The sequence below is a fragment of the Chlamydotis macqueenii genome, chromosome 6, assembly GCF_036417535.1.
Source record: "Chlamydotis macqueenii isolate bChlMac1 chromosome 6, bChlMac1.mat, whole genome shotgun sequence".
Lineage (NCBI taxonomy): Eukaryota > Metazoa > Chordata > Aves > Otidiformes > Otididae > Chlamydotis > Chlamydotis macqueenii.
The window spans coordinates 29,297,748-29,320,086 of NC_141561.1; the positions used below are offsets into that span (position 1 = coordinate 29,297,748).

At 49.6% G+C, this 22,339-nt stretch overlaps 2 protein-coding genes and 1 long non-coding RNA gene across 3 annotated transcripts in view; 1 reads left to right on the top strand and 2 right to left on the bottom strand.

Moving 5' to 3' along the window:
* The window catches only part of CCNYL1 (cyclin Y like 1), a 33,789-nt gene extending 25,219 nt beyond the window's left edge, over nucleotides 1-8,570 (top strand). Inside the window, exons 9-10 of the mRNA XM_086751581.1 lie at nucleotides 4,285-4,447; nucleotides 6,814-8,570. Coding sequence (XP_086607707.1) covers nucleotides 4,285-4,447; nucleotides 6,814-6,930 — 280 coding nt within the window. The 3' untranslated portion in view covers nucleotides 6,931-8,570. The remainder of the gene's footprint in view (nucleotides 1-4,284; nucleotides 4,448-6,813) is intronic.
* LOC147600225 (uncharacterized) lies at nucleotides 905-18,723 on the bottom strand. The gene is made up of 3 exons (XR_015258995.1): nucleotides 18,283-18,723; nucleotides 9,775-9,900; nucleotides 905-1,431 (listed from the first exon to the last, which is right to left on the bottom strand). It is a non-coding gene; the product is annotated as an uncharacterized LOC147600225 (long non-coding RNA).
* On the bottom strand, nucleotides 12,346-16,575 carry FZD5 (frizzled class receptor 5). Its single transcript, XM_010115638.2, has one exon. The coding sequence runs from the start codon at nucleotides 16,573-16,575 to the stop codon at nucleotides 14,845-14,847; it is 1,731 nt and encodes a 576-aa protein (XP_010113940.2). The 3' UTR covers nucleotides 12,346-14,844.
* Nucleotides 18,724-22,339: the final 3,616 nt, after the last annotated feature.

Below are 22,339 nucleotides of genomic sequence, written 5' to 3' on the forward strand. Positions count from 1 at the left end.
AGTTAGTTTTCTTTACCTTCTCTTCCCCCACTGATGAACCATGGGACTGGCTGCTTGTTTCCACTGATTTTTTTTGCATTGGTGTAACTCTAATCTGTAGTTTTAATGCCCAATCTGTAGTTTTATCAAAAGTCTTTTTGGGAAGAAAAAAAAAGTCAACTAAACTTGCTTCCTGCCTTTTCTGTTTTAGAATTTGAAAAACTGCAAGTTAAGCCGTAACTTGTGACTTATGTGTCTGCTCTTGTATCCAGCTAAGGCCTAAATATCTCAAGGTCTGAATTCCTGGCTGCTGCTGCTGGCAGACAGGTGTCACTTGTGTCAGTATCTGTGGTTGCATGTGTTACATCCAGCTACTGCTACAGCTCATCCTCTTTGGGTGAGTTCTTAGACTTGCATACAGCTCTGAGAACAAAATCCTCAATCTTACTATTGCTTGTTTATGTAAGGCTGTTCCTTGTATATATTCTTGTGTCAAATGTAGATTTCAGTTTTTCAGAAATTTAGAATCTGCTCTCATTTCTTTGTGCAGTCAGCTTTAAGCCCTACAATTCCTGCAGTTTCAGAGGATGTTCACCCTTGTGGCCTGAGGCTCATATGACGGCTGGAGGTGTGTTTACGTGGACTGCATTTGGCCCATTAGATTTTCTGTTTGTTTCTTGCAAAGTTTTATCTCTGAGAGCTCTGGGATGTCAACATTGTTTTAATTCTATCTGCCAGCTTGTTCCCCTATTTTCCTTATCACAGTGGTAGAAATGCTAGAAGGCTAGCTTCATGTCAGGCTTTCTGGCCTTAATAAACTTCATGACAGGTTTTATGTGTGTGTTTGAGTTTTATCACAGCGCTGTGCTGTAATTGTCCAGGCCTATGTAGTGACAGTGAGTTCTAGTACAGGAGCAGACTGAGGTGGTACAGGTTTGCACACAGCACTTGGAGGCTGCTTTTGTGAGAGTGTCTGTTCTTACCCCAGGCTCTCTTCCCTGGATTCAGTCTGAAGCTGATGTTTAAAATATAGTAAGGAATTATTTAGCTGGGACTCCTTAGGAAGAGGAATATCCAGTTTTCCTCCTTTTAGGTGGGGGGTGGCATCTTTAAATACGGAGGAGTTATCTGCACCAAAGTAGTTACTGTTATTCAGGTTACTTCACATCGCAAACAGCAACAGCAAACATAGTACCTTGTTTTATACATACCCCTTGCCTGGGATTTCTTTGTCTCCAAATGCAGGGCTGTGCCCCCCCTGCTTTCAGGAAAGATAATTAGTGGTTTTATGCAATGTACATCTTCACTCAGCCTGGCTCAGAGTGCTTATCTGTCTGAGGAACATACTTGAAGCATTGCTGCAAATAACTCTGAGATGGTTGAAGTGGGGTCAGCGATGCTAGGAGTGCTGGAGTATGCATCTTGCTCTTTTTGATGTCTTTTCTTCTGGCCCTATTTGGGACAAATCAAATTGATAGCACTGAAAATATCTGTAACAAGCAGGATGTTTATTCTCTATTGTCGATGCTGGGTCTCCTGAAATTGTCAGTACTTACATTTTCAAAGCAGTGATGGTGGTAGGGAAAATAGACCGAATTTAGGCTTATTTTTTCCTCCAATTTGAAGATGAGATTTTTGTAATCCAATCTTATTTGAAATTACTTAGACTTTTGAATTTAGATATGGCAAAAACTGTACAATCCCTTTCTGACAGTGGCCCAGGTGTGTCCATCCCCGTCCCCACAGTGCTGCAGCTTGGCAGACTTCACTGTTCCTGGGCTGTATAACATCACCATGATCAGGACCTTGGAAAACTGCTTAAAATACTCAGCAAAACTGAGTTTTAAGTTTGTAAGTCTACTTTCAATTAGTAGTTGGTACAATTAATTGTCAGCTTTAGTAGGTCTGATATTTTTTAAACTAGTCACTTGATGGTGAGTATTGGGTATTCTGAATACAAGTGTTACTGAGAGAAAACAGTTGCAAAAGATTCCAGGCACAGTTGCATTCTAAAGCTGGAGATAGCTGGTGATGCTGCCAAAAGATCCACACAAAACCCCAGCAGCTCCCTGGCTAAAGATTGCTTGGCAGGACTCTACCAGGTGTTGCTCCCTGGGTGAGCCATTCCCGTGCAGTAAAGATTTGGCTACAAGGCCTGGTGGCATGTTTTGTTCACAAACTTTCTGTGAATTTTCCTCTTGGCTCTATGTATCTAGAATGGTCTGACTAATCTGATGGTTGCTCTTGTTGAGCCACTGCAAGCCAAGCATGGGAGTTACATCACTGTGGAACTGGCTAAGGGTTTATATCTGGCTATTGGGTTCACCCAATTTGCAAATCCGTGTGTGTGCGCATGTGTGTATGTGTACAAGCCAGACACCTCTTCTGAAGGTAGGTGCACCTCGTCCCCACCAAACACGCTCTCCTTACTGCTTGAAGACACTTGTTTGGCAGCCCCACTTCACAACTGTGTGGCTCTCTCAGAAACTGCTATAGTGCATTAAAGTTTGTTAAAGGATACGAGATCCAAGCCTTACGACTGGCAGATGAGTTCATTTACCATAGCTGCTTCCTGCTTAACATTGGTAAAGTGTCCATCTTATGGTTTTCTATCATAAGCCTTTTTCTCATTTGGCCACAGCAAAGGTGTGGTGTGGGTTTTTTGTTTGTTTTTGTTTGTTTGTTTGTTTTTTTACTTAAAGGGGTTTTTCTTTTGGGGGTGGTGGTGGTGGTTTGTGTTTTGTTTTACTTATGGTGAAAAAAATCTACGGAAATTAAATCGATATTTGGAAGTAATTCCTGTCAAAACTTACTTGCTTTGATGAGATTGAATCCATAATCACTGAAAAATTAACTCTGCAGCTGCTAATCTTGCTATGATTGCTTGTAAGGGGACACATGCTGTTCATTCTTTTGGCTACATATATTTGTAAATAAGGCACAGAAAACACATGGGCATTATCCTTTTCCAGGTTTTAAACCACTGTTAATAGACTTGTTAATCCAATGAAGAATTGTATTTTTACACAATTAAAATGTATTAGTGTAGTCAGTACAAAAGAGGTATTGAAGAGCATTTATTCACAGGGTAAATCAAGCTCTGATCAGCTGATCATCAAAACATTATCTGATTTACATTTCTATAGGCTTATGACCATATGAACAGGAAATTAATTTTGGCACTAGGTTCAATGATACTCAAGTCCACCATGCTGGAAACGAGCACAAAGCTGCTATTCATATTGAGACCTGCTGTCCAATACAGGACACAACCTGGATGATTCCTTCATTTATTTCCCTCTCTCTGATAGGGAAAACATTCATTTTAAAAGCTTCCAAAAAGCAAGAACAGCCTTGGCATTGAATTTCTGCAACCTGTCTCCTGCTGTATTCTTGGTTGGCCTACACAGCTGCTAAATTCTGTAGAGACAGGTCTGCTACCAGGAGTAACAGTCACTGTGAGTTTGTGTTGAACTGAATTGCTTGGTTTGAGTACCACCAGTTTCTTTTAGGTTAATTTGTAGATTATTTTTCCTCTGTAGAACATCTCCGATTTAGCTGACCACAGTACAGTAGCTCAGGCAGCCTTTTTCATGTTATGGCTCTCTTCCCACTTTCCTCCAAGTATTTTGCCCAGTGAAAACAGACGAGTGAGTAAAAACTGGACAGTGCCCTTTGACATAGTACTTTGTTATCCTGCCTAATGCTATTGAGGAGAAAATTCCTTCTCCCACCTAATGCTGCTTATTTATTTATTTATTGGAGATGAATCCATGTTGCTTCAAGAGGCTTTTTTCTGTGAGATAATAGCAGCAGCTCTTCATAGATCCATTTGTTGCCGTGGTGATCTGCCTACTCCTTTTGTTAGTCTGCCTCTACTTCAATAAACCCCCTTCCTGTTATCAGCCTGGTGAAAATGTCTGCAAGTTCTTCAGAGCTAATAAACAGCATACATCATTCCTTTCATCTGATCACTATAGTGTGGGGCCGTATGAGAGTGAGAATGGCGTATGAATTGTACAGCTGCACTAATGGAACTCCGAAGAATGAACCTCTCCGGTCAGCCGAGTGAGAGCACGACAGGGCGCTTACCTTTCTCTCTGAGACGGAGGTGCCAGGACTCAAAAGCTGCACCTTGTTTTGAGCACTAGTGAATGACCTGTCTCTCGAAACTAATAATGCGGAGCTCTTGATGACTATTTCAAAGTTGCTGGTTTTAAAAACAAGCTTGAGGTCTCCTCAGTGTTTTCAGCCAGCTAAAACAATCTTTTTTTTCCTTTGTCTTCTATCCCTTGTGCCTCCTAGGAATGAGATGGAAAGACACTTCTTGGAGCTACTGCAGTTTAATATCAATGTTCCTGCCAGTGTTTACGCCAAATACTACTTCGATCTTCGCTCCCTAGCAGATGACAATAACCTGAGCTTTCTGCTGGAGCCTCTCAGTAAAGAGAGAGCACAGAAACTGGAGGTAATGGTCTGAGATTGGCTGAGCGGGGGACTCTGTATGTGCAGTAAGAGCATCTGTGGTTAATCATGTTAAGTGGCAGTTAGAAAAACTAAAAAGCTTTTAAATTAGTGTATTACAGGCTAATTTAACCCCTTTATAACTACAGTTAGCACTTAAAACCATGCCTAGGCTAAGCTAGTATTCTGAGGAAACGAAGGGACAGATTACGGAAGTCTAGCGGATCACAAAATAAAATGGAAGTTATTTTGGGAACTGTAGCTCAGCTAGGCTACTTAAGATTGAAAGGATTAGTGTCATATGTAATGGATTGTCTCTCCTTCCCTGGTCACAGTCTGTATTCCAAGCACCTAGAGACAGTCACACTCAGACCTTTCTAAATACTACCAGCTGAAGGTTTCCCACTGCATCCCACTGCACAGCCGCTTTTAAATTTAGAGGGAGCACTCTTATTGCTCTCATGGTTTAATAAACCATTTGTCTAGGGACAGCTGCAGAAATAAGAATTTTTTTTTTCACAACTTTTAGAACCTCACCTTTCCAAAGAAATGTTGCTTTAAGATAAACTTCTGGAGTAGCCACTTCTTAGGAGTCCTTCAGAATATCCAGAGGAGTGTAAATACAGATTACTGGCTCTTTCTGCTCGATGGGAAAGGCTGCCCATCTGTGAGTCCCCACAGCCTTCTTCAGTATGAAGGCTCATTTTTAAAAAACTTGAACTTTTGCAGAGTCAGTCTTTCTTCCTGGTTGTTGGAGATACGTAAGATATTTCTGAAAATACCTAAATTACCTGCGTTCCCAGGCAAAATTTCTTGTTGGATCAATGCAACCTTTCATCTGTCCAGGTTTAATTGATGACTCTGCATGTTGTTTTGTTGACCTTTCAACAAAGGCATTACTGCAGGCCCTGTGTACCATAGCCCCTTTCGAAGAGGGGTGTGCTACAATATTCTTGGCTTATAGTGTTCCATTGTCCACCCCCAATAATTTTGCGGAGTGCCTTTTTTTTTATTTTGGCTCAGAAGTGGCTGAGCTTTGGGAATAAGTGTGATCCCTCCTGGTCCTTTGGAATGATAGGTATGATATGCCTACAAATTCCTCTATTTAAAGTTAAGCAATGCAGCTCTTCTGCTTTGTCTCACCCTTGTTACCTGCACTTTAAGCTAACACTGTCACTAATTGTAAATGTGGTTGTAGGGCAGTTCATATTCCACAGGAAATTGTTTACTGAACTGCTCAATGCCCAGGCATAAGTGGATGATTTACAGACTGTGAGCCTGTTTTGTTTCTTCTTTGCTAGCATTTAGGGGGTTGGTATTTAAAACCAGAGTAATTATTTTCAGTACAGTTTGTGATTTACCATAATGCACTTACTAATGCATGTATATAGGACATTTTGGTTTTTAATTCTAAAACATGATAAATATTTAAACCATTTGCTAAAATCTTTAATTCTATCTTTTTGGTTAGAAGCACACAAGCAGCTGATAGGAGCCTGTATGAAGCAGTGAATTAGTATTCCAGGGACTGAAAACCGATTTACACCATATGGGCGACTGGGGCTAAATATGTCAAGCCAGGTTGCTTTATGATTAATGTGGTAGCATTAAGAAAGGATGGAGAGTCTGTCTGGTCTTGCACTGGGAGCTCGTGCAGCCAGTGTCTCAAAGAATGCCACTCTTGAGCCAAATGCATGCCTCCAGAAATAAATGTAAATAATTATTTTAAAACACACTTAGGAGTTTATTCATGCTCGGAGTGCTTTTCACCTTTTGAACTTCCAGAACACTGGGCTGTGCTGAATGGGTGCTGCCTTAAAGGGAAGGTGCAGGCTCATAGCCGATTGCAGGACTCCCAAAGTTCATCTGGTGATAGGTGGTAAATTATTAATGGAAGTAAATGTTCAGGACTGAAATTCAGTTCAGTCTTTTATTACTGGTATCCTTTCTTATTTGCATTGATAATGCCTGAAGGCTCCAATCAGAAATAGGCCTTGCAGGGGGGAAACACAGTATTTTCTGGACAATCATGTGTTACTAGGATTTAAATAATTAGGCTTGTTACTGGAATAGCTGCACCAGAATAAAGGCTGCTTGACTAGCTAGATAAGCAGAGCAGAGGCAAGCCAATAAATGAGTGAAAAAGCAGTTAAATACTAAGTTGTCCACATGTGTTGATATTTAAAAGCTGTATTAAAGTGCCATGGCTATTGCCATGCCACTGAGCAGTGGGCTGACCTTCCCTTCTTGGCCATCGTCACTGCTACAGAGTGCCCGCTCTGTTGGTATTACACTTATGAAAGCTTCCTTGAAATGTTCAAACTTTTTCTAATGCGTGCTTTTCATTTTCTATCTGAACATGGTATCCAGGCTATCTCCCGGCTGTGTGAAGACAAATACAAAGACTTGTCAAAAGCTGCTATGAGGCGATCTTTCAGTGCTGATAATTTAGTTGGTATCCGCCGTTCTAATGCCATCCTCTCCTGAGGAGAGAGAAAGGTGCAGCACCACAAACCAGCATCTGTATGAATCGGAGGAATACCACCACTCCATGCACACACGCCAGCGGTGATGGTGTCTTCCAGCAAGAGGAGGAGAGGAGGGTAAACTGGCCAAGGCAGCCCAGAGCCTGAGGAGCGTACTTGGTGCAAAAGACAAGGCCTTTTGTCATATCAACTCTCTCCTCCTAATGTATCCAGAGGTGCAAAAACAAACTTCTCTCCTCTCCCCCACAGATGTTTGCTTACTATGTAGGCCTATAGCTGTGAACTCTTGAGTTTTTAATAATAGTAGTTTTAAATTTTAGAATTTAAACACTAACCACATGACTATAGTTACAATGTTCTTCCCTCCTCTCCCCTTGTCATCCAGAGTCTCGCTGCATTTGTATTTCAGGTTGATGCAGTGTTAACAAAAACAAAACAAAACATGAGACTCTTAAAGTATAAAGCCACTCTGGACCTGAAAACAGTAGCATAGACACATGTTGACGGCTTTTCCCTGGTTTGGCTACTAAAAGCTGCTATTATTGGTGATCTGTTCATAACCAAGAAGCTGCCGAGCTGGAAGGAATTCCCACTCTGCACCCACAACTTTACTCCAGTAGAGATTGTCAAAAGACTTTGAATGTTTTGACTAGGGGCAGAGATATGGTTTTATGTATTGTTAAAATGTATAGGGTCCATGCTGCATTTCTTGTGAATTATGGTGCTTCTCTCATTTTCTGATACTTCTATTGCTCTGGAAGAGACGCAATCTGTATATTTTTCTGAGGCATTGAATGAGAAAGTTGTTCTGGAAACATCATCACCATCCCAAACAGTGTAGCAATCCAGTGGTGAATGGCAGGTGTGCAGCACTGCTTCTCTGAGTTCTGCCGAGATCTCTTGTGCTATATACAGTGGAGTTCCTAAAGCTGATAGTGTGCATCCATCTGGCTCTCCTCGGGTTTTTGTTTCCTGGGAGGGATTTACATTCATAATGAGACAGTAATGAGTTTGAGAATCCTGGACTACCTAACAAGGTAGACTGAAAAACAGTGTTCAATTGAGAATTATCAAAAAGCTTTCTATAAAACCTTTTTTTTTTTTTTTTTTTTGCAAAGTGAATTTTATCTTGTGCAGCTGCTCTAGAGGCTTGGGTTTTGCTCTTTCTGAGACTTTGGAATGGAGCTTACTTTCAGGCTCTGAAGCTGAACTCTAAACAGGATAAGTATTATTAGACTCTTCCTGTTACAAGTCTTTGTAGTATCTTCCCTTCTTGGATCCAAATAGATTCTAGGCAGTTTGTCCTAGGAGCGGATCTCCCTCCGAATGGCACGGGTTTTGTGCACTTCCTCTTCCAGCCAAGGCCCAGAAACTTACACTGAATCGCGAGCCCATACGCCTTCCTTTGAGAGTGGGGCTGGGTGAGTGTAATCACCCGTGTGGCTGCACTCAACTGTCAAACAATGTGTACAGCCTTTAGCGGTATGCAAATACGCCGGCCCCTGGCTCGCCAGTCCATGGAACTTGGCACTTCAGGTATTGATCACAATTCAATTTTGAAAATAACGCTACATCTTCAGGTGGTTTTCCTTTCTCATGTTTGTATTAAAAGAAAAGCTAATAAACTCTATTTTAATTAAAGCTAAAGGTGAATTGTGTGTTCTGTACAGCTGTCTGACTTCATTCCCCCTCACAAGTGTCTGGTGCTATGCAGCTTCTCTCAAGTTTGAAAAAAGAAAGAAAAAAATCCCCAGTGGTGTGTGTTAAGGTCTCTCCGTTCCCAGTAGCAGCCCCTCGCCTTAATTTTAGCACAGTGACTAGTGAAGGTCGGGGGAGCCAGCAGCAGAGGTCATTCGGCAACTGTGAGCCACTGGGGCAGCAGCGTGGGGCAGCAGCGTGGGGCAGGGCCAGGCAGCCTGCTTCAGCTGCAGGCCTGATAGAGTCTTGCGTGGCTGCCTGGCTATTCCCACACGCTGTTTGGATTTAGAATTTGACTCGGGCTGCTCAAATAACTACTCACTCACAGCTTCTTTGCACTTATATGTCCTTTAGGGCCTGCCTCTCTGGGGATCACTTGGTGTTTTTTAAGTCGAGTCCTCACTTAGGCACTAAATTGGAAGTTACAAGTGACCAACTCCTGGACTGACTTGTGACCTAACTGGTAACAAGCTTTTCCTTCCTTTGCACTGCCAGGTGCCTTCACCTTTGTGAGATGTGAGTGCATGCACTTTGCTGCGGGCTTTGGCAAATGCAGCTGGGAGGTGCTCAGCAGGAACTCGGAGCAGTCGCTTACCTTTTTTGCCAGATGAGATGGAGGCTCTTCCTGCTGATGTGGATGGCAGGTGAATGGCAGCTTAAGCTGATGGCTGCTTCTGCAGTGTATCATGCGGGAGACTGCTGCTCCAAACTTAATTTTGCGTCCAACCTTAACTGGCTTTGGTTTTACTGTAGCACAGTCTAGAGTGCCTTGACAATAGGATTTTGATCTGTTCAGCAGATGCTAAACAGGGCTCAACTACAACTCAGCTTCTTTTAAGAGAGGAAAAATAGCAATTCCATTTAACTTTCTGGTCCCCCTAAAAGAGTCAGAATCTGGAAAACACAGCTAGTGCATTTCTTGGGTAAACAATAGAAAGTAAACCATACAGCTCCCTTCTGAAGGGCTGAGCAGTGACTCTTTCAGCAGGAATTACATCCAGGTGCCTCTGCTGGAAAATGAACTGAGGGATGGGGGTTACCCTCTAGCTTTAACTATTCTTTATATGTTGGCACTGCTTTTCTTCTTAAAAAGGTAAAAGAAAAATTATAATCATAGTAAGAATACTGGAATTAGATTTTTACCTACCTCTGCTGACAAGGATCCATGTACCTTGTTTCTCTTTACCCAACAGCTGAATAATATTTAATCTCTGTTGAGGTGACCTCTGCCTGCATTCAGTTCCAGGGCAGCACTTCCATCTGGCAGTAAACACTGTTTGCAGAGACAATAGCTGTGTTATGGCCCAGCAGGAATAACGTGAGCACCAACAGTAACACAGACATCGTGTGCTAGTGGTCAGCCAGGGTGAGAAGTCATGGATGCCTTTGTGGGCTATGTGATGCCCTTGGGCTCCAGCAGCCCTTTCCCTTTGTGTACAGGGACTGTGTATCTTGTTTCTAAGGGAATTTTATGAGAACTACTTCAGCGTGGGTTTGGCAGTTAGAAGGACAGGCACTTCAGGGATGGAATAAATGTTAAGACCATCACTTCTGGATGAGAGTATAGGTGGCAAGCATACCCTGAGCAAGCAGAAGAGGATAGAAGCGCAATTGGGGCAAGAGCTCACACAGGGGTTGGCAGGGGTGTGTAGGGCAGGGTGAGCCTAGAGTGTTCAGAGCTCAGCACCGAGCGGGCCCCTGCCCCTATCCTGCACTAGTTTTCCCACAGCAAGATGGCACAGCACCATTATGTAGGACTGACTTTCTTTAATGTTAGCTATGAAAACTACACTTGCACCAAGTAAGTTGTTTGACAATATGCAGTGAATTACAGCGTGACTGTAGTGCACTTACTAACACCTCCCCAAGTGACCAGCTGGGGAACAAGCATTTAACTGGCTGAACATGGACTTGCTTGCCATAGGATTAGAAGAGTCTTGGGCTGCCTCTGAGGTGCCCCCTTTTTTTTTTTTTTTTTTGTGAATCAATCGCTTCTTGCTCTGTAGTATTAAAGCCTATTTGAGACTCAGCATGGTCCCTAGGCTGTCGGTGTCATTCACCGTGCCACTCCACCTGAAGTGCTGCATTTACACTGTTCAGGGAAGCCAGTGACTGCCTTGAGGATGGCTGACGTTGACCAAATGGGACATGGAGAGCACGACAGCAACACAGCAGCACAAGCATTAGGCCAGGCTGTGTGCGACCACTCGTCTGCGCACAGGACCAGCATCCTGTGGGTGAGCTGCAAATGGCTGCCTGCAGTAATGGCCCTTCCCGTGCACCAGAACAGTGGCTCAGGGTAGGTAGTGGCTGACAGGGGTGCCAAACTCCTGTTTGCTGAGGAGTTGAGGACACACTGGCTTCCTGGGAGGCCAGGGTGGCAACAAGGTGGCCAGCCAATTGCCAGAGTTATTTCTGGAGGCAGGTGGCGAGTGTCCACAGCTCCTCAATAAGAACCCCCCTGCTGAGATGGTGCATGTCCCCTCCACATCCCAAAACAGTTGCCCTGTGCAGGACAGGCTTAGCCCCTGACAGGGTGTTCTGCTGGTACGTGAACATGGTGGGAGCAGATCAGATCACTGGAGGACTTGGTGAGTCAGGCTGTGCAGCTGTCAGGTTTATCACTGGGTGCTGGAATGCTGCTTCCAGGTAAGAGATCCTATCTAGTGGGACCTGGTGTGTGCCTACACACCTAACTAGATAGCAGAGTCCTGCACCATGAGTCACCACGGAGCCAGCCTTAACCCCTTGCTGTCCTCCCTAAAGTGCTCCTCCCAGCACCAGAGAGCGCACAGCAGATGGCAACACGGACGCAGCATCCTGCTTGGCTAAGAGCTGTCAGCTGCTTGGCCTGAAAAGTATCAAAGGGCACCTCTTCAGGGCCTGATCTCAGCGCAGGGCAGAGACTGATACTGTGCAAACTGCAGAACGCCAATAAAAGTTGATAGTTAACCCTCTTCTACCAGCGCAGTGTGACCTTGGCCTGTCAAGGAAACACACTGTCAGGGAGGTCATGGGCACCAGCCAGCAGCACGGCAGCCCCTGAGGACTGAACCCAGCTCAGTGCAGAGCCGGGCTGCTGCACCCAGGCCAGACGCACAGCGCCGTGCTGGGCCACCGCACGTCAGCGGCGAGGGCATAGGTGCATGACAGCCCCCACACACCGAGCATGCCGAGGGCAGCGCTGTGTGGGGCTCGCATAGACAGAACATGCTATTCCTGTGCCACGCAGCTGCAGGTGTCTCATCAGTCCCCCACCATCCCCCGTGACCAGGGCCCTCCACCACATGCCTCCCCAACCCCGCCCCAGTTAAGCTTTTATGGAAATTAATACTCTGGCAGAAGCAAAGAAAACAACACACACTCTTTTTTTTTTTTTTTTTTTTTAGTCCTCATAAATAACTAATCTCAATACTTCTCTTTGAATAAAATTTCTTCATCTTTTCACAAAATATAGTACAGTTATTTAAACAACATTGAACACCATCTGTAACGGAAAAGGCAAAAACCAACAAGTAAATCGGCCACAGCGCACAGGGCGCATGGTAGTGGCTCCTTCCCCGGCCACTTGTTGCTGAGAAGCCAGGCTCAAACACAAGTTGGTTGTATTAACCAACTGTTTGTTAGCTCAAAACTGAAAATGCTCTTGCATTTTTCAATAGGCAACAGTTTGTACCTAATCTTGGATTTATTTTTTTTATATTTAAAAAACAAAACAAAACAAAACGAAACTTTCTTTACACAGTCAGTTGCACTTTGAAAAAAAAACAAAACCAACAAAGCACCCCCTTTGACATGGTTTTGCTCCTTGTATTGCATGATGTGCGTTTTAGCTGTATCTACAAAAGGCACTATAGAAAGAGAGGAGTCCAGCAAGGCGTGGATTGGCGCAGGTTGCAGTCATTTAATGCCCTGGATCACAGCATGAGATGACCCACAGCGTCTCTGCGCCTGACCTGCCCCGCTGCCGAGAACACACTGGGCCCAAACCTGTCTCAAAGGTCGCTACGGCTCCTGTATGTACAACCCGGGCTATAATACAGCTATTTACAGTGTGGAACACAAGGTGCAAGTCTGTCCACGATGAAGTACTGCAGCACGCCAGAAGGAGCGAGCACTCTGTCGCAGGAGTGCTGATATGTGCAGCAGCGCAGTCCTTGCCAAGCCCCCGTCCCTGCACCGCTGGCTGCTCTGGCCAGAATGCCCCAGTGGCACTCGTGGAGGCTTGGCAAGGCCTTTATCAGTGGATGAGCCACTCGAGCTTCCCCTCACTTCCCAGGCTTTGGTTTTAAAATGAGGCGGAAACCTTCTCGACTGAAGTGGTCCGAGGGTGTTGAGAACAACCTCGGGTCCTTGCAGTCCCACGGGAGCAAAGCCAGCAGCTGTTCTCCAGTGCTCAAGTGGCCAGGTCAGGGTGCCACGCTTGAAGGAGGGCAAAAAGGACTCACGTAATGGCTGGGCACTACGTACATGATCACCACGCAGGGTGGGGGGGGGTGGGGGAAAAAACATCGAGTGGTTTCACAAGCGAGCTGAAACCAGAGGCAGCCACCTCTCACCCCCTGTGCCCCATCCCATGCCGCAGACAAAGCCCCTCACCGTGTTTGGTGAAACAGGGTGACAACAAGGGTGTGTGTCCTGTTCCGACCCCCCCCCCCCCCCCGACCCCCTCATCATTCTACTTATCTAAACCCAGCTGTCATCACTGCTTAATGCCAGGCACCGGTCCTGTCAGTGCTCTGCTGCTGCCTGACCCGGAAAAGTGAAAAAAAGCTTGGAAAGCCGGAGGAAAGGGAGTTCAAGCGCTCTGCTGAGTTTTCCTAAATTAACTGCTCACTCTCAAGCCTGGCACTGTCTCCAACAGAGGCACAGCTTTAAAACAAGCAGCAAGAAGTGCTGAAGCTGGCTGACTGGTAAACCCAGCTGCTCCCCAGGAAAGACAGGCTGCCGCCTGGCTTGGAAAACCCCCCCATGCAGAAGTGCAACCACCTCCCTAGGGCTGGCTGTGCCCTACCCAGCTCCTGCGCCGCGTCCCACGGGCAGGGCGCCGGGGCTGCCCACCTCACCCCGGGGAACCTGCACGGCGTGAGGGAGACGCGAGAAACTCACCCCGCTGCGGAGGCGTGGAACAGCATCGGCCCCGTCCCAGAGTGCAGGGCAGCTCAGGAGGAGGCCGCTCTCGGTGCCGGAGCCAGGGGTGCCCCGTGTTCCTTGCGAACCCCGTGCTGGGACGGCACCCTCGCCGGCTCTCTGGGGCGAGCTGCTCCACGGGCGGTGGTGGAGCTGGCTGCCCACGGCAGAGCGGCGGCTCGAACCCAGGAGTCGGTGCGGCAGAGCTGAGCCCCAGCGGCACAGCCCCTGCCCAGCCCCGAGCCCCCTGCCCGGGGAGAGCCGGCACACGCTCCCCCCTGGGAGAAGGGGCGTCTGGGGTCCCCTGCTCCCCGCCTGCGCTCCAGACAGTTGGGACCCTGTCCCTGCCCGCCTCGGGGGCCGCGTGACAGTTTCCCCTCCGCAGCCCCTTCCTCCTGCACCGCCACCGCCCGTGAAGCCCCCGGCCCGCGCAGCTCCCGCTCAGCTCAACGCGCTGCTGCCCCAGCGGGGCCAGAGCCAGCGTGGCACCGGGGGCCCCCCAGCCCTCTCCCCCGCAACGCGCAGCGGTGCCTGGGGCTCCGGGGGCACCGTCACACTCTGCCCAGGGGGCACGGACGTAGCCAGCTCTTCCCGGGCCCCTCGCCTTCCCCCGGGCCCTGGCGAGCGGCTCAGTGCCAGTGCCAGCCCATCACCCGGGGTCGGGGGCCGGCACCCGCCCTGCCTGCTGCAGCCCTCTCCTTCTCCCCGGCACCAGCGGGACCTGCCCAGAGCTCCTTGTGGGATACAAATCAGTGCTCCAGGGCTCCCTGCCACCTGACCGGCCTGCAGGCAGCAGCACCCCAGGACCCCAGACAGGGTGTGGGACCCCAAATGGGGCACACACAGCGGTACCAGGCTCCAGGCCTCCCTGTCCCTCTGCCCCCAATCGCTGGCAGCACCTCTCCCGGCCCTGCCCGGGGCCGCGGCTGCTCCGTGCCCGGCGGGCGCACACGCTCAGTCCCAGGCAGCGCCACCACATCGGGGCTGAGGATGCTGGGGGTGGCCCAGCTGCCACCCCCTCTTCTGTGGCCCAGGGTCTTTGCAACCCTCTCCTCCCTGCAGCTGGGGTCACCGAGGCTCCCTCCGGTCACACGTGGGACAGTGGGACCTGCTTGTGGTAGGAGGCCATGCTGGGCAGCACCGTCCTGCCCGCCAGCGCCGGGCTGGCCTCGCCATACACGGACGCGCCCGTGGGCTTCCTGGTCCGGCAGCAGCGGGCTGTGAAGCGCCTCCAGGACTCCAGCGTCTTGCCGGACCAGATCCAGACGCCAGAGGTGATGCCCACCACGAGGCACATAAAGTACTTGAGCATGAAGACAGCGTAGTCGGGCTTGGGGCGGCGGGGGTCCCCTGGGCAGGAGCAGTTCTGTGCCTGCTCCCACGCCTCCCGGTTGTGCTGCTCGTAGATGTAGCAGGCGATGACGATGGTGGCGGGCACGGTGTAGAGCACGGTGAAGATGCCGATACGAATCATCAGCTTCTCCAGCTTGTCGGTCTTGGTGCCGCCCTGCTTGATCACACTGCGGATGCGAAAGAGCGAGACGAAGCCAGCCAGCAGGAAGAGGCTGCCAGTGAAGAGATAAACCACCAGTGGTGCCAGCACGAAGCCCCGCAGGTTCTCCAGGCTCTGGTTGCCCACGTAGCAAACCCCGGCCACTGGGTCACCATCCACGGAGCTGAGTGCCAGCACAGCAATGGATTTGGCGCTGGGGATCAGCCAGGCAGCCAGGTGGAAGTACTGCGCGTAGCCAGCGATGGCCTCGTTGCCCCACTTCATGCCCGCTGCCAGGAACCAGGTGAGGGACAGGATGACCCACCAGATGGAGCTGGCCATGCCGAAGAAGTAGAGGAGAAGGAAAACCACGGTGCAGAGGGCAGGACCTGTGGTCTCGTAGTGGATGTGGTGGTGCTCTGGGTTGCAAGCCACGTTGGCATGCCCTGCCACCAGCCGCACGATGTAGCCCAAGGAGACGAAGAGGTAGCAAGCAGAGAGGAAGATGATGGGACGCTCGGGGTACTTGAAGCGCTCCATGTCGATGAGGAAGGTGGCCACGGTGGTGGAGGTGGAGAGGAAGCAGAGGATGGACCACAGGCCGATCCAGAAGGTGGCGAAGGTCTTCTCATCCTGGGTAAAGTAGGGCTGGTAGCAGGGGATGGCGCAGTTGGGCACCTGCCCGGTGCTGATGCGGTTGTAGAGCGGATGGGACTCCTTGGAGATGGGGATCAGGGGCGCTTTGCACTTGCAGATTCGGCCGCAGTCCGGCCCCGAGGGACGCTGCCCCCCGAGCGGCGTCAGGTTTTTGGCTGCATCCTTGGCCGGGCGCGTGGGCTTCCCAAAGAAAGGCGGCAGGGTGGTGGCTTCCGTGCGGTTGTATCCCATGCAGAGCACCTCGGTGTCCCCCAGCACCGGCAGGCTGTCGCAGCTCATCCTCTCGGGCCAGGCGAAGCCGTACTGCTGCATGATGGGCGAGCAGCCGGCCTTGGCCCGCTCGCAGACGGAGCGGCAAGGGGGCAGCGGCTTGGTGTAGTCGGGCAGGCAGATGGGGGTGTACATGCTGCAGAGGAAGAAGCGCAGGTCCGGGGAGCACTGGATCTCCACCAGCGGCCAGAACTGGTGCACCTCCAGCCCGGCCTCGTCCTGCGTGTCGTGGTTGAACTGGTTGGGCATGTAGGTGAGGTTGTAGCCGATGCCCTTGCACATCGGCACCGTGATCTCCTGGCACACCAGCGCCTTGGAGGCGGCGCGCCCCGCCGCCGGCAGCCCCAGCAGCAGCGGCAGCCCCAGCACCAGCGGCACCGGCAGCCCCCGGCCGCCCATCGCCGCCGCCCGTCCTACCGCCGCCGCATGCCCCGGGCACCTCCTGCCGCCGCGCCGGGAGCGGGGCCCGGCCGGGACCGGGACCGTGACCGCACCACCGCCACCGCCGCCACCTGCGCTCTGGGCCGGGCGGGCGGCCCCGCGCCGCGCCGTGCCCGCGCCCCGCCCACAGCCCCGCCCCAGGCACGCCCGTGGGCCCGCCCCCCGCCGCGGGCCCCGCCCCCCGCCGCCGCGGGCCCCGCCCCCGCCGGGGACAGCGAGTCCCGCGGCGGCCGAGCACGGCGGTGCGGGCGCTGCATCACCGCTGCCTGCAGCCCGGCTCCTTCCCCTTCGCCCAGCGGGGCCCTCCCGACGCCCGGGACCCCCGGGTTTCCCCTGGAAGGGCACAGCGGCCGGAGGGGGGGCGCCGGAGCGCTCACACCCCGCGCTGGGTCCGCTCGCCGGGGCATACGCGGCACGGCACGCACCGGGACGGCTCAGCTCCGGGTCTGCTGCTGCGCAACGCCAGCACCCACGGTCCCGTGCACCCCAAATGCCCGCAACAGAGCCCAGAAAGCAAAGACTCTAAGCACGGCGTGGCTCCTGCCTTCCTCCCGGAGGTAAAACCTGGCTTGCCCATCGCTCCCTGGGCTCTGGCAGCTACGGACAGAGCAGCCACTGCTGCTACCGCGCTCCAAAGTCCTCTGGGATTTTAAGGCCAGAGGCCTCATTACCACCTCCGAAATCCTCGGTGTGTGCAAGTCCACCCAGCCTAGGCACTGTCAACCTGGATAAGCTTAACAACTTTGGGAAAAAAAAAGGCAAAAAAAAGGCTCAAGTTCCTATACCGCTCTGCTTTGCGCTGTAAGTTTTGCCAGTAATAAAGCCACACCGAGGAGAATCACAAGGCACGTGTTCCTCTGGAACACAGTGGCGTATCCCTGTAGCAAGAGCCATAACTTTTAATTCTCCCCACCAGTGAGTTTCTGTGCACTAGCAGCCCAGCAGAAAGCAATCACAGACAGTTTCATTACAGCTTTCAGTTGATTATCCAAATTATAGCTGAGAGCAGAGGGCAGCCTTTTTATTACCATCATTGCCGTACAAGTAGAAAATGCTGATGAAGCACCACAAGAGCAGAAATTATCTTTTTTTTTTGCTGGTATTTTTCATTTTTATAAGCATTCCCTTGGGCAATATCTTGGTTTGATTCAACACACATTGGGGAACAGGTACGTAGGTGGGAAGGGAGAAGATAAGAAGGGGAAAATGGGGCAGCTCTTCATTTCAGTTCATCTATCAACTCTTGCAGCCCGGTTCAGGTTTTGCCACTCCTCCAGATGTATCTAATTCTCAGAGCCTGGCTGTAAATAATGCTGTATTTGCTACACTGGGGACACATAAAATCCAATTAAGAGTCAGGTAGACATCTGTTGGCTTGCTCTGTGCTTCTGTTTCCTTTTTGGTTTTTTATGAACACGTAGCAGAGCAACCAGAACAGGATTAAATATGGTGTAAGTGCAAGTACAGTTGATAGGCGTGTTACTCATCTCTGCAGTACAGTGTGAGAGGGCAGTGCTTTATGTGCATCCACGTTAGTGACAGACGCTGTGCCTGCACAAACCCTACTGTGCCAAACCCTGGGGACAAAAGAGAAAGTGATTCCTGCCCCTAAGAACTTGCTGCTGTTGTTAGAAAACTCTACAAATTATGAGGAAATCGCTTTACCTTTAATCCGTGTGCAGAGGTGTTCATGAAGCTCCACCACGCTAGCCGGGTCTGCTCAGGAGGCCCTGTGTCCTCATGGACGCACCTTCTCCCTGCTGAGGCATTTCCAGCTGGGATGCAGCGGTTCCTGGCAGAAGCAGAAAGTAAAAAGGTGGTAAATATTTCTGTATTCGGTTCTTTCACTGCTGTGTTGTCAGCCTACACTGTTTACCTGGGCAAACTGCCTTTCTGAAGGAGACTGTGACTTTTGAAAGACTTTAGAAAAGGACTAAGTGAGCTTCCTTTGTAAAGACTAGCTGTTGCCCTTGCCCTTGTTAAGAGAACTCGGCAGACTTTTGCAAAGAGCCTTTCAGCCCAGGCTCTGGGCAGGGACAAAGCCGGGGAGCACTGATCTCGCTCTTGGCTTTGCCTGCACCAAAGCAGGGCAGGAACCTCCTGCCCCTCTTGTTGTAGGACCAGCACGCCCTCCCTGGCCCTCGACCCCTCTCGCGTAGAGCAGCAAATCCCGGTTTTGTCTGCGCCGCTGCCGAGTCTCCGGCTCCCAGGAAGGGAGCAGTAGGAGCCCAGTGCAGGTGACTATGGGCTCCTGGTGCCAGTGGGCAGCCTGCCAGTCACCCCAGCTGGAGGCTGTGCTAGCTCAGGCGCTGCTCGAATTAGCAGTGACCCCTGATAACGAACTGCTTGAGCAAGCGGGTGCTGGCGACCACAGGGCAGTTTGCAGCAGCACAAGACTGGCAAGGCTGTGCCTTACTGCCTACCGCGGGTGCACGGCCATCACATCTGGCATTGTGATGCAGCCCCCAACCAGCCCCAGCACAGCAGACCCACCATGTACTGGTACAAGAGGAGACTGGTGTTCACCTTACGCACAGGACACGGTTGCACGCTGCACCAAGACAGGTGTGCTTCTGCTTCCATCTGTGGCAAGCGCTCCCACCTAAGAGTCGCAAGGCTGCGGGCTGCCAGCTCTGCAAATCCCAGCACCAAGACTGACCTCGCATAACTGGACCTAGAGCGGGGCTCCTACGTGAGAGACCAGGGTCCTTGCCGCCCCGCAGGCAGGAGGGACCTGGCCGGCAGGGAGACAGGGCGGCACTCAGCCCGTGGCCGGCAGGCAGAGCAGAGGGACCCTGCTCTGCTGGCGTTTGCAGAGGGACCCTGGCACCCAAATCCTACTGAAGTGCTACAGCAGCAGGGGTGAACGCTTTCTCATGTGCCCGAATGATTTAAAAGCTGTGGGCTGGGGGCAGGAATTCAGATTTAAATAATTTGAATGCTTTTCCCCATGGATGCCGTGTTGAAATTCCTTGAAAATCTGCAACTACACCAATACTGTTTGTTTTTATATACACCTGTACAATTACACGCCTTAACATATTGCAGGGAAACAAAACCATGCCAAACTGCAGTCATAGTCAAAAAGCTACCTGGAAGTAGACAGCCTCTGAGAGAATTAATGCCACGCCTGATTTCCAGCAGTGACACAGACTTCAGCAACACCTGACACAAGCGCTGCAGTTTGTAAAATGCTACCGGAAGTTCAGATAAGCAAGACTGAAGCAAAATCACAAAGAGTGGCTGCAGCTGAAGCTCTTCTTGCTGGACTCATCAATTATTACTTAACAATATTTGTACAAATAAGTGCACATAAAATGTACATAATTAATTTCCGTTGGTCTCCCCAGGGACTGGCATCTCTTTTTGCAAGGCAGGGTTGGCACAGCAGAGGGGTGTTCCTGTCCTGAGGTGCCACCACCACAGCACGCAGAAGGCAGAGGCAGGATCAGGGCTCTGGCCCAAAGGTGCAGGAGGGTCGGTGGGGATGAGGAAGGGTCCCGGCCATGCCACAGCCTGGCCACCAGCATCACAGCCACAGCTGATCTTCAAATCTCCTTGCTGTGATTCACACAATGCCAAGAAAAGGACGAGGCAGTGAACTTTACATTTGATTTCCTTGGGTGGCATACTGCAGCCTGAAACTTTTCAGATATGCAGTTTTTGAAACACATCACATTGTGCTTTCTTCTTTTTTTTTTTTTTTTTTTTACATTGGCCCTTGAAAAGAAAACAGTCCCCATAGTGAAGTTGACATGATAAATTAGTATGGCCCTGGCAAAGCCCTCCCTCTTCATTGGGCAAATACTTATTTATGGACTTTCAAATTGTGGCTTATGTAACAACAGAGTGAGTGACTTTCAAAAAACCTCTGCCATGTATTGACCTGATAGAGCCTAATGGGTCCTTCAGAGCAATTAGGATTTATTGTGTTGGCGTCTATTGTGTATAGAGACCATTTTAAAAACATGTGTTATTTACCCAGAAGGCAGTAATGACTGTTTAAATACAGAGTTAGATTGTTTCTGAAATGCTTGCTGCTCTATACATTGCAAAGAAGTTACTCCAAGTATTTTTCAGAGTTAAATATTTTGCTCCACTGGGATTTCCAGGCAGGAGGATTGTACCACACATACATTTGTATGCTTATAGCTGTAAGTGAATTGAGCTCTCAGGAAAGCTGCCAAATGAGCAACCTTGAAGCATGAAATCTGAGATTTTTTCTTGACCGAGGGGCCAGTGCTCGCCTCTCTAGCGGTCTGAGCAGCTCAGGCCACTTCCCAGCTGAGCAGGGCATCCTGAGTTTTGCCCTGTCTGATCTGAATGTCCAGCAAAGGCGACCTTAACAGCCACGACACTGTGGTTTCCACCGTGGCACATCTAACATATGTGCACATGAGGTGGGACCACCACCACCTCCCTGTAACCTCCTGGGGGCCAGCATGCAGAAGTACAAGTGTTGGCTCCTGAGCACTGGTGCAGATTTGAGATGCCTAACCACTGGCCAGGCTCCTCCACAGGCGTGAAGGAGCACGGCTTCACTACCCAGCGAAGACCAGCACTTACACCAGCTTTGACTCTGACCACAAGTAGAACAAAACCCCGACTTTTACATGGGAGCTATCAAATTTCTCTACGAAATAATAACAATACAGACTAATTACTGCTTGCTTCAGACCAATACTATTTTGATCAATGCCATCTCTACACAGGTATTTCCTTTTTCTGCCCTCTCCTTTGCTCTGAGAGACATTCAGGGTGAAACCGCTCAGAGCAGTTCAGCTTTGGCACAATGCTCTCCCTGCCCTGGCCACAACCTTTGGAAACTTGTTTTTATTTGGTTGTTGTACCCCAAAATGAAAATAATATCTGTTACAGTTGCAGTACTTTATTTCCAGGGAGAAAAGTACTATGCAGTTTTCTAATCCACCAAAGAAAGAGAGACAGGTTAAAGGGAACCTCTTGCTGAAAATGTTGCAGCAAATACTTTAGAGTTAGGATGCAAGTTTGTAATGGCCTGAACTGAAGCTCAAGCAGCTTGGACTGAAGCTGGCTGAAACTTGCAATTTCTGTTTTGCGGAAAATTCCAACATTAAAAACAATGTAAAACACACCAGTTTATGCCAAACAGGGCAAGCTGCCCATATTTCTGAGAAATCCTGCAGCATCAGGAAAAGCTAAGAGGTTTCCTGTCGCAACATGGAAAAATCCTAGAAGCCTCCTGCCCAGGGAAGCTTTGGGAGCACAGGACCGCAGAGGTCCCAGAATGGGGGACATGGAAATCCTGGGATGCCAGAGGCTTGCTGGGAAACTGGGCAGACTTCAGCCAGGAATCAGCCTGGTGAGCACTTGTCCCTTAGGTCCTGCCTGGCTTTCAGAGAAAGTCAGTCAGTCAAAATAAAAATGTTTCCAAGAAACTTTACTGGCACTTTACAAAGAAACTGCTACTGGTACAAACATCTACAGTTATGGGTGGTCTCTCCTGGTCTTAAAATTCTATGAATATGTGAAAAACATATGATAACAAGTGTCGCTGTTAAAACCAAATTCAGTCTGTGTTCAGAATAGTTCAAGTTCAGTCTGGCCTTTCCTGAAAATATGAATTTTCATGCAATCCAAATAGGTTTCAAGCACATAAGCCACTTTGACCACATTTCTTCACTAACCTCTCAAGACACTGAGATCAAGTTTTTCCAGATGCAGTGATTCACGACCCTCTTGA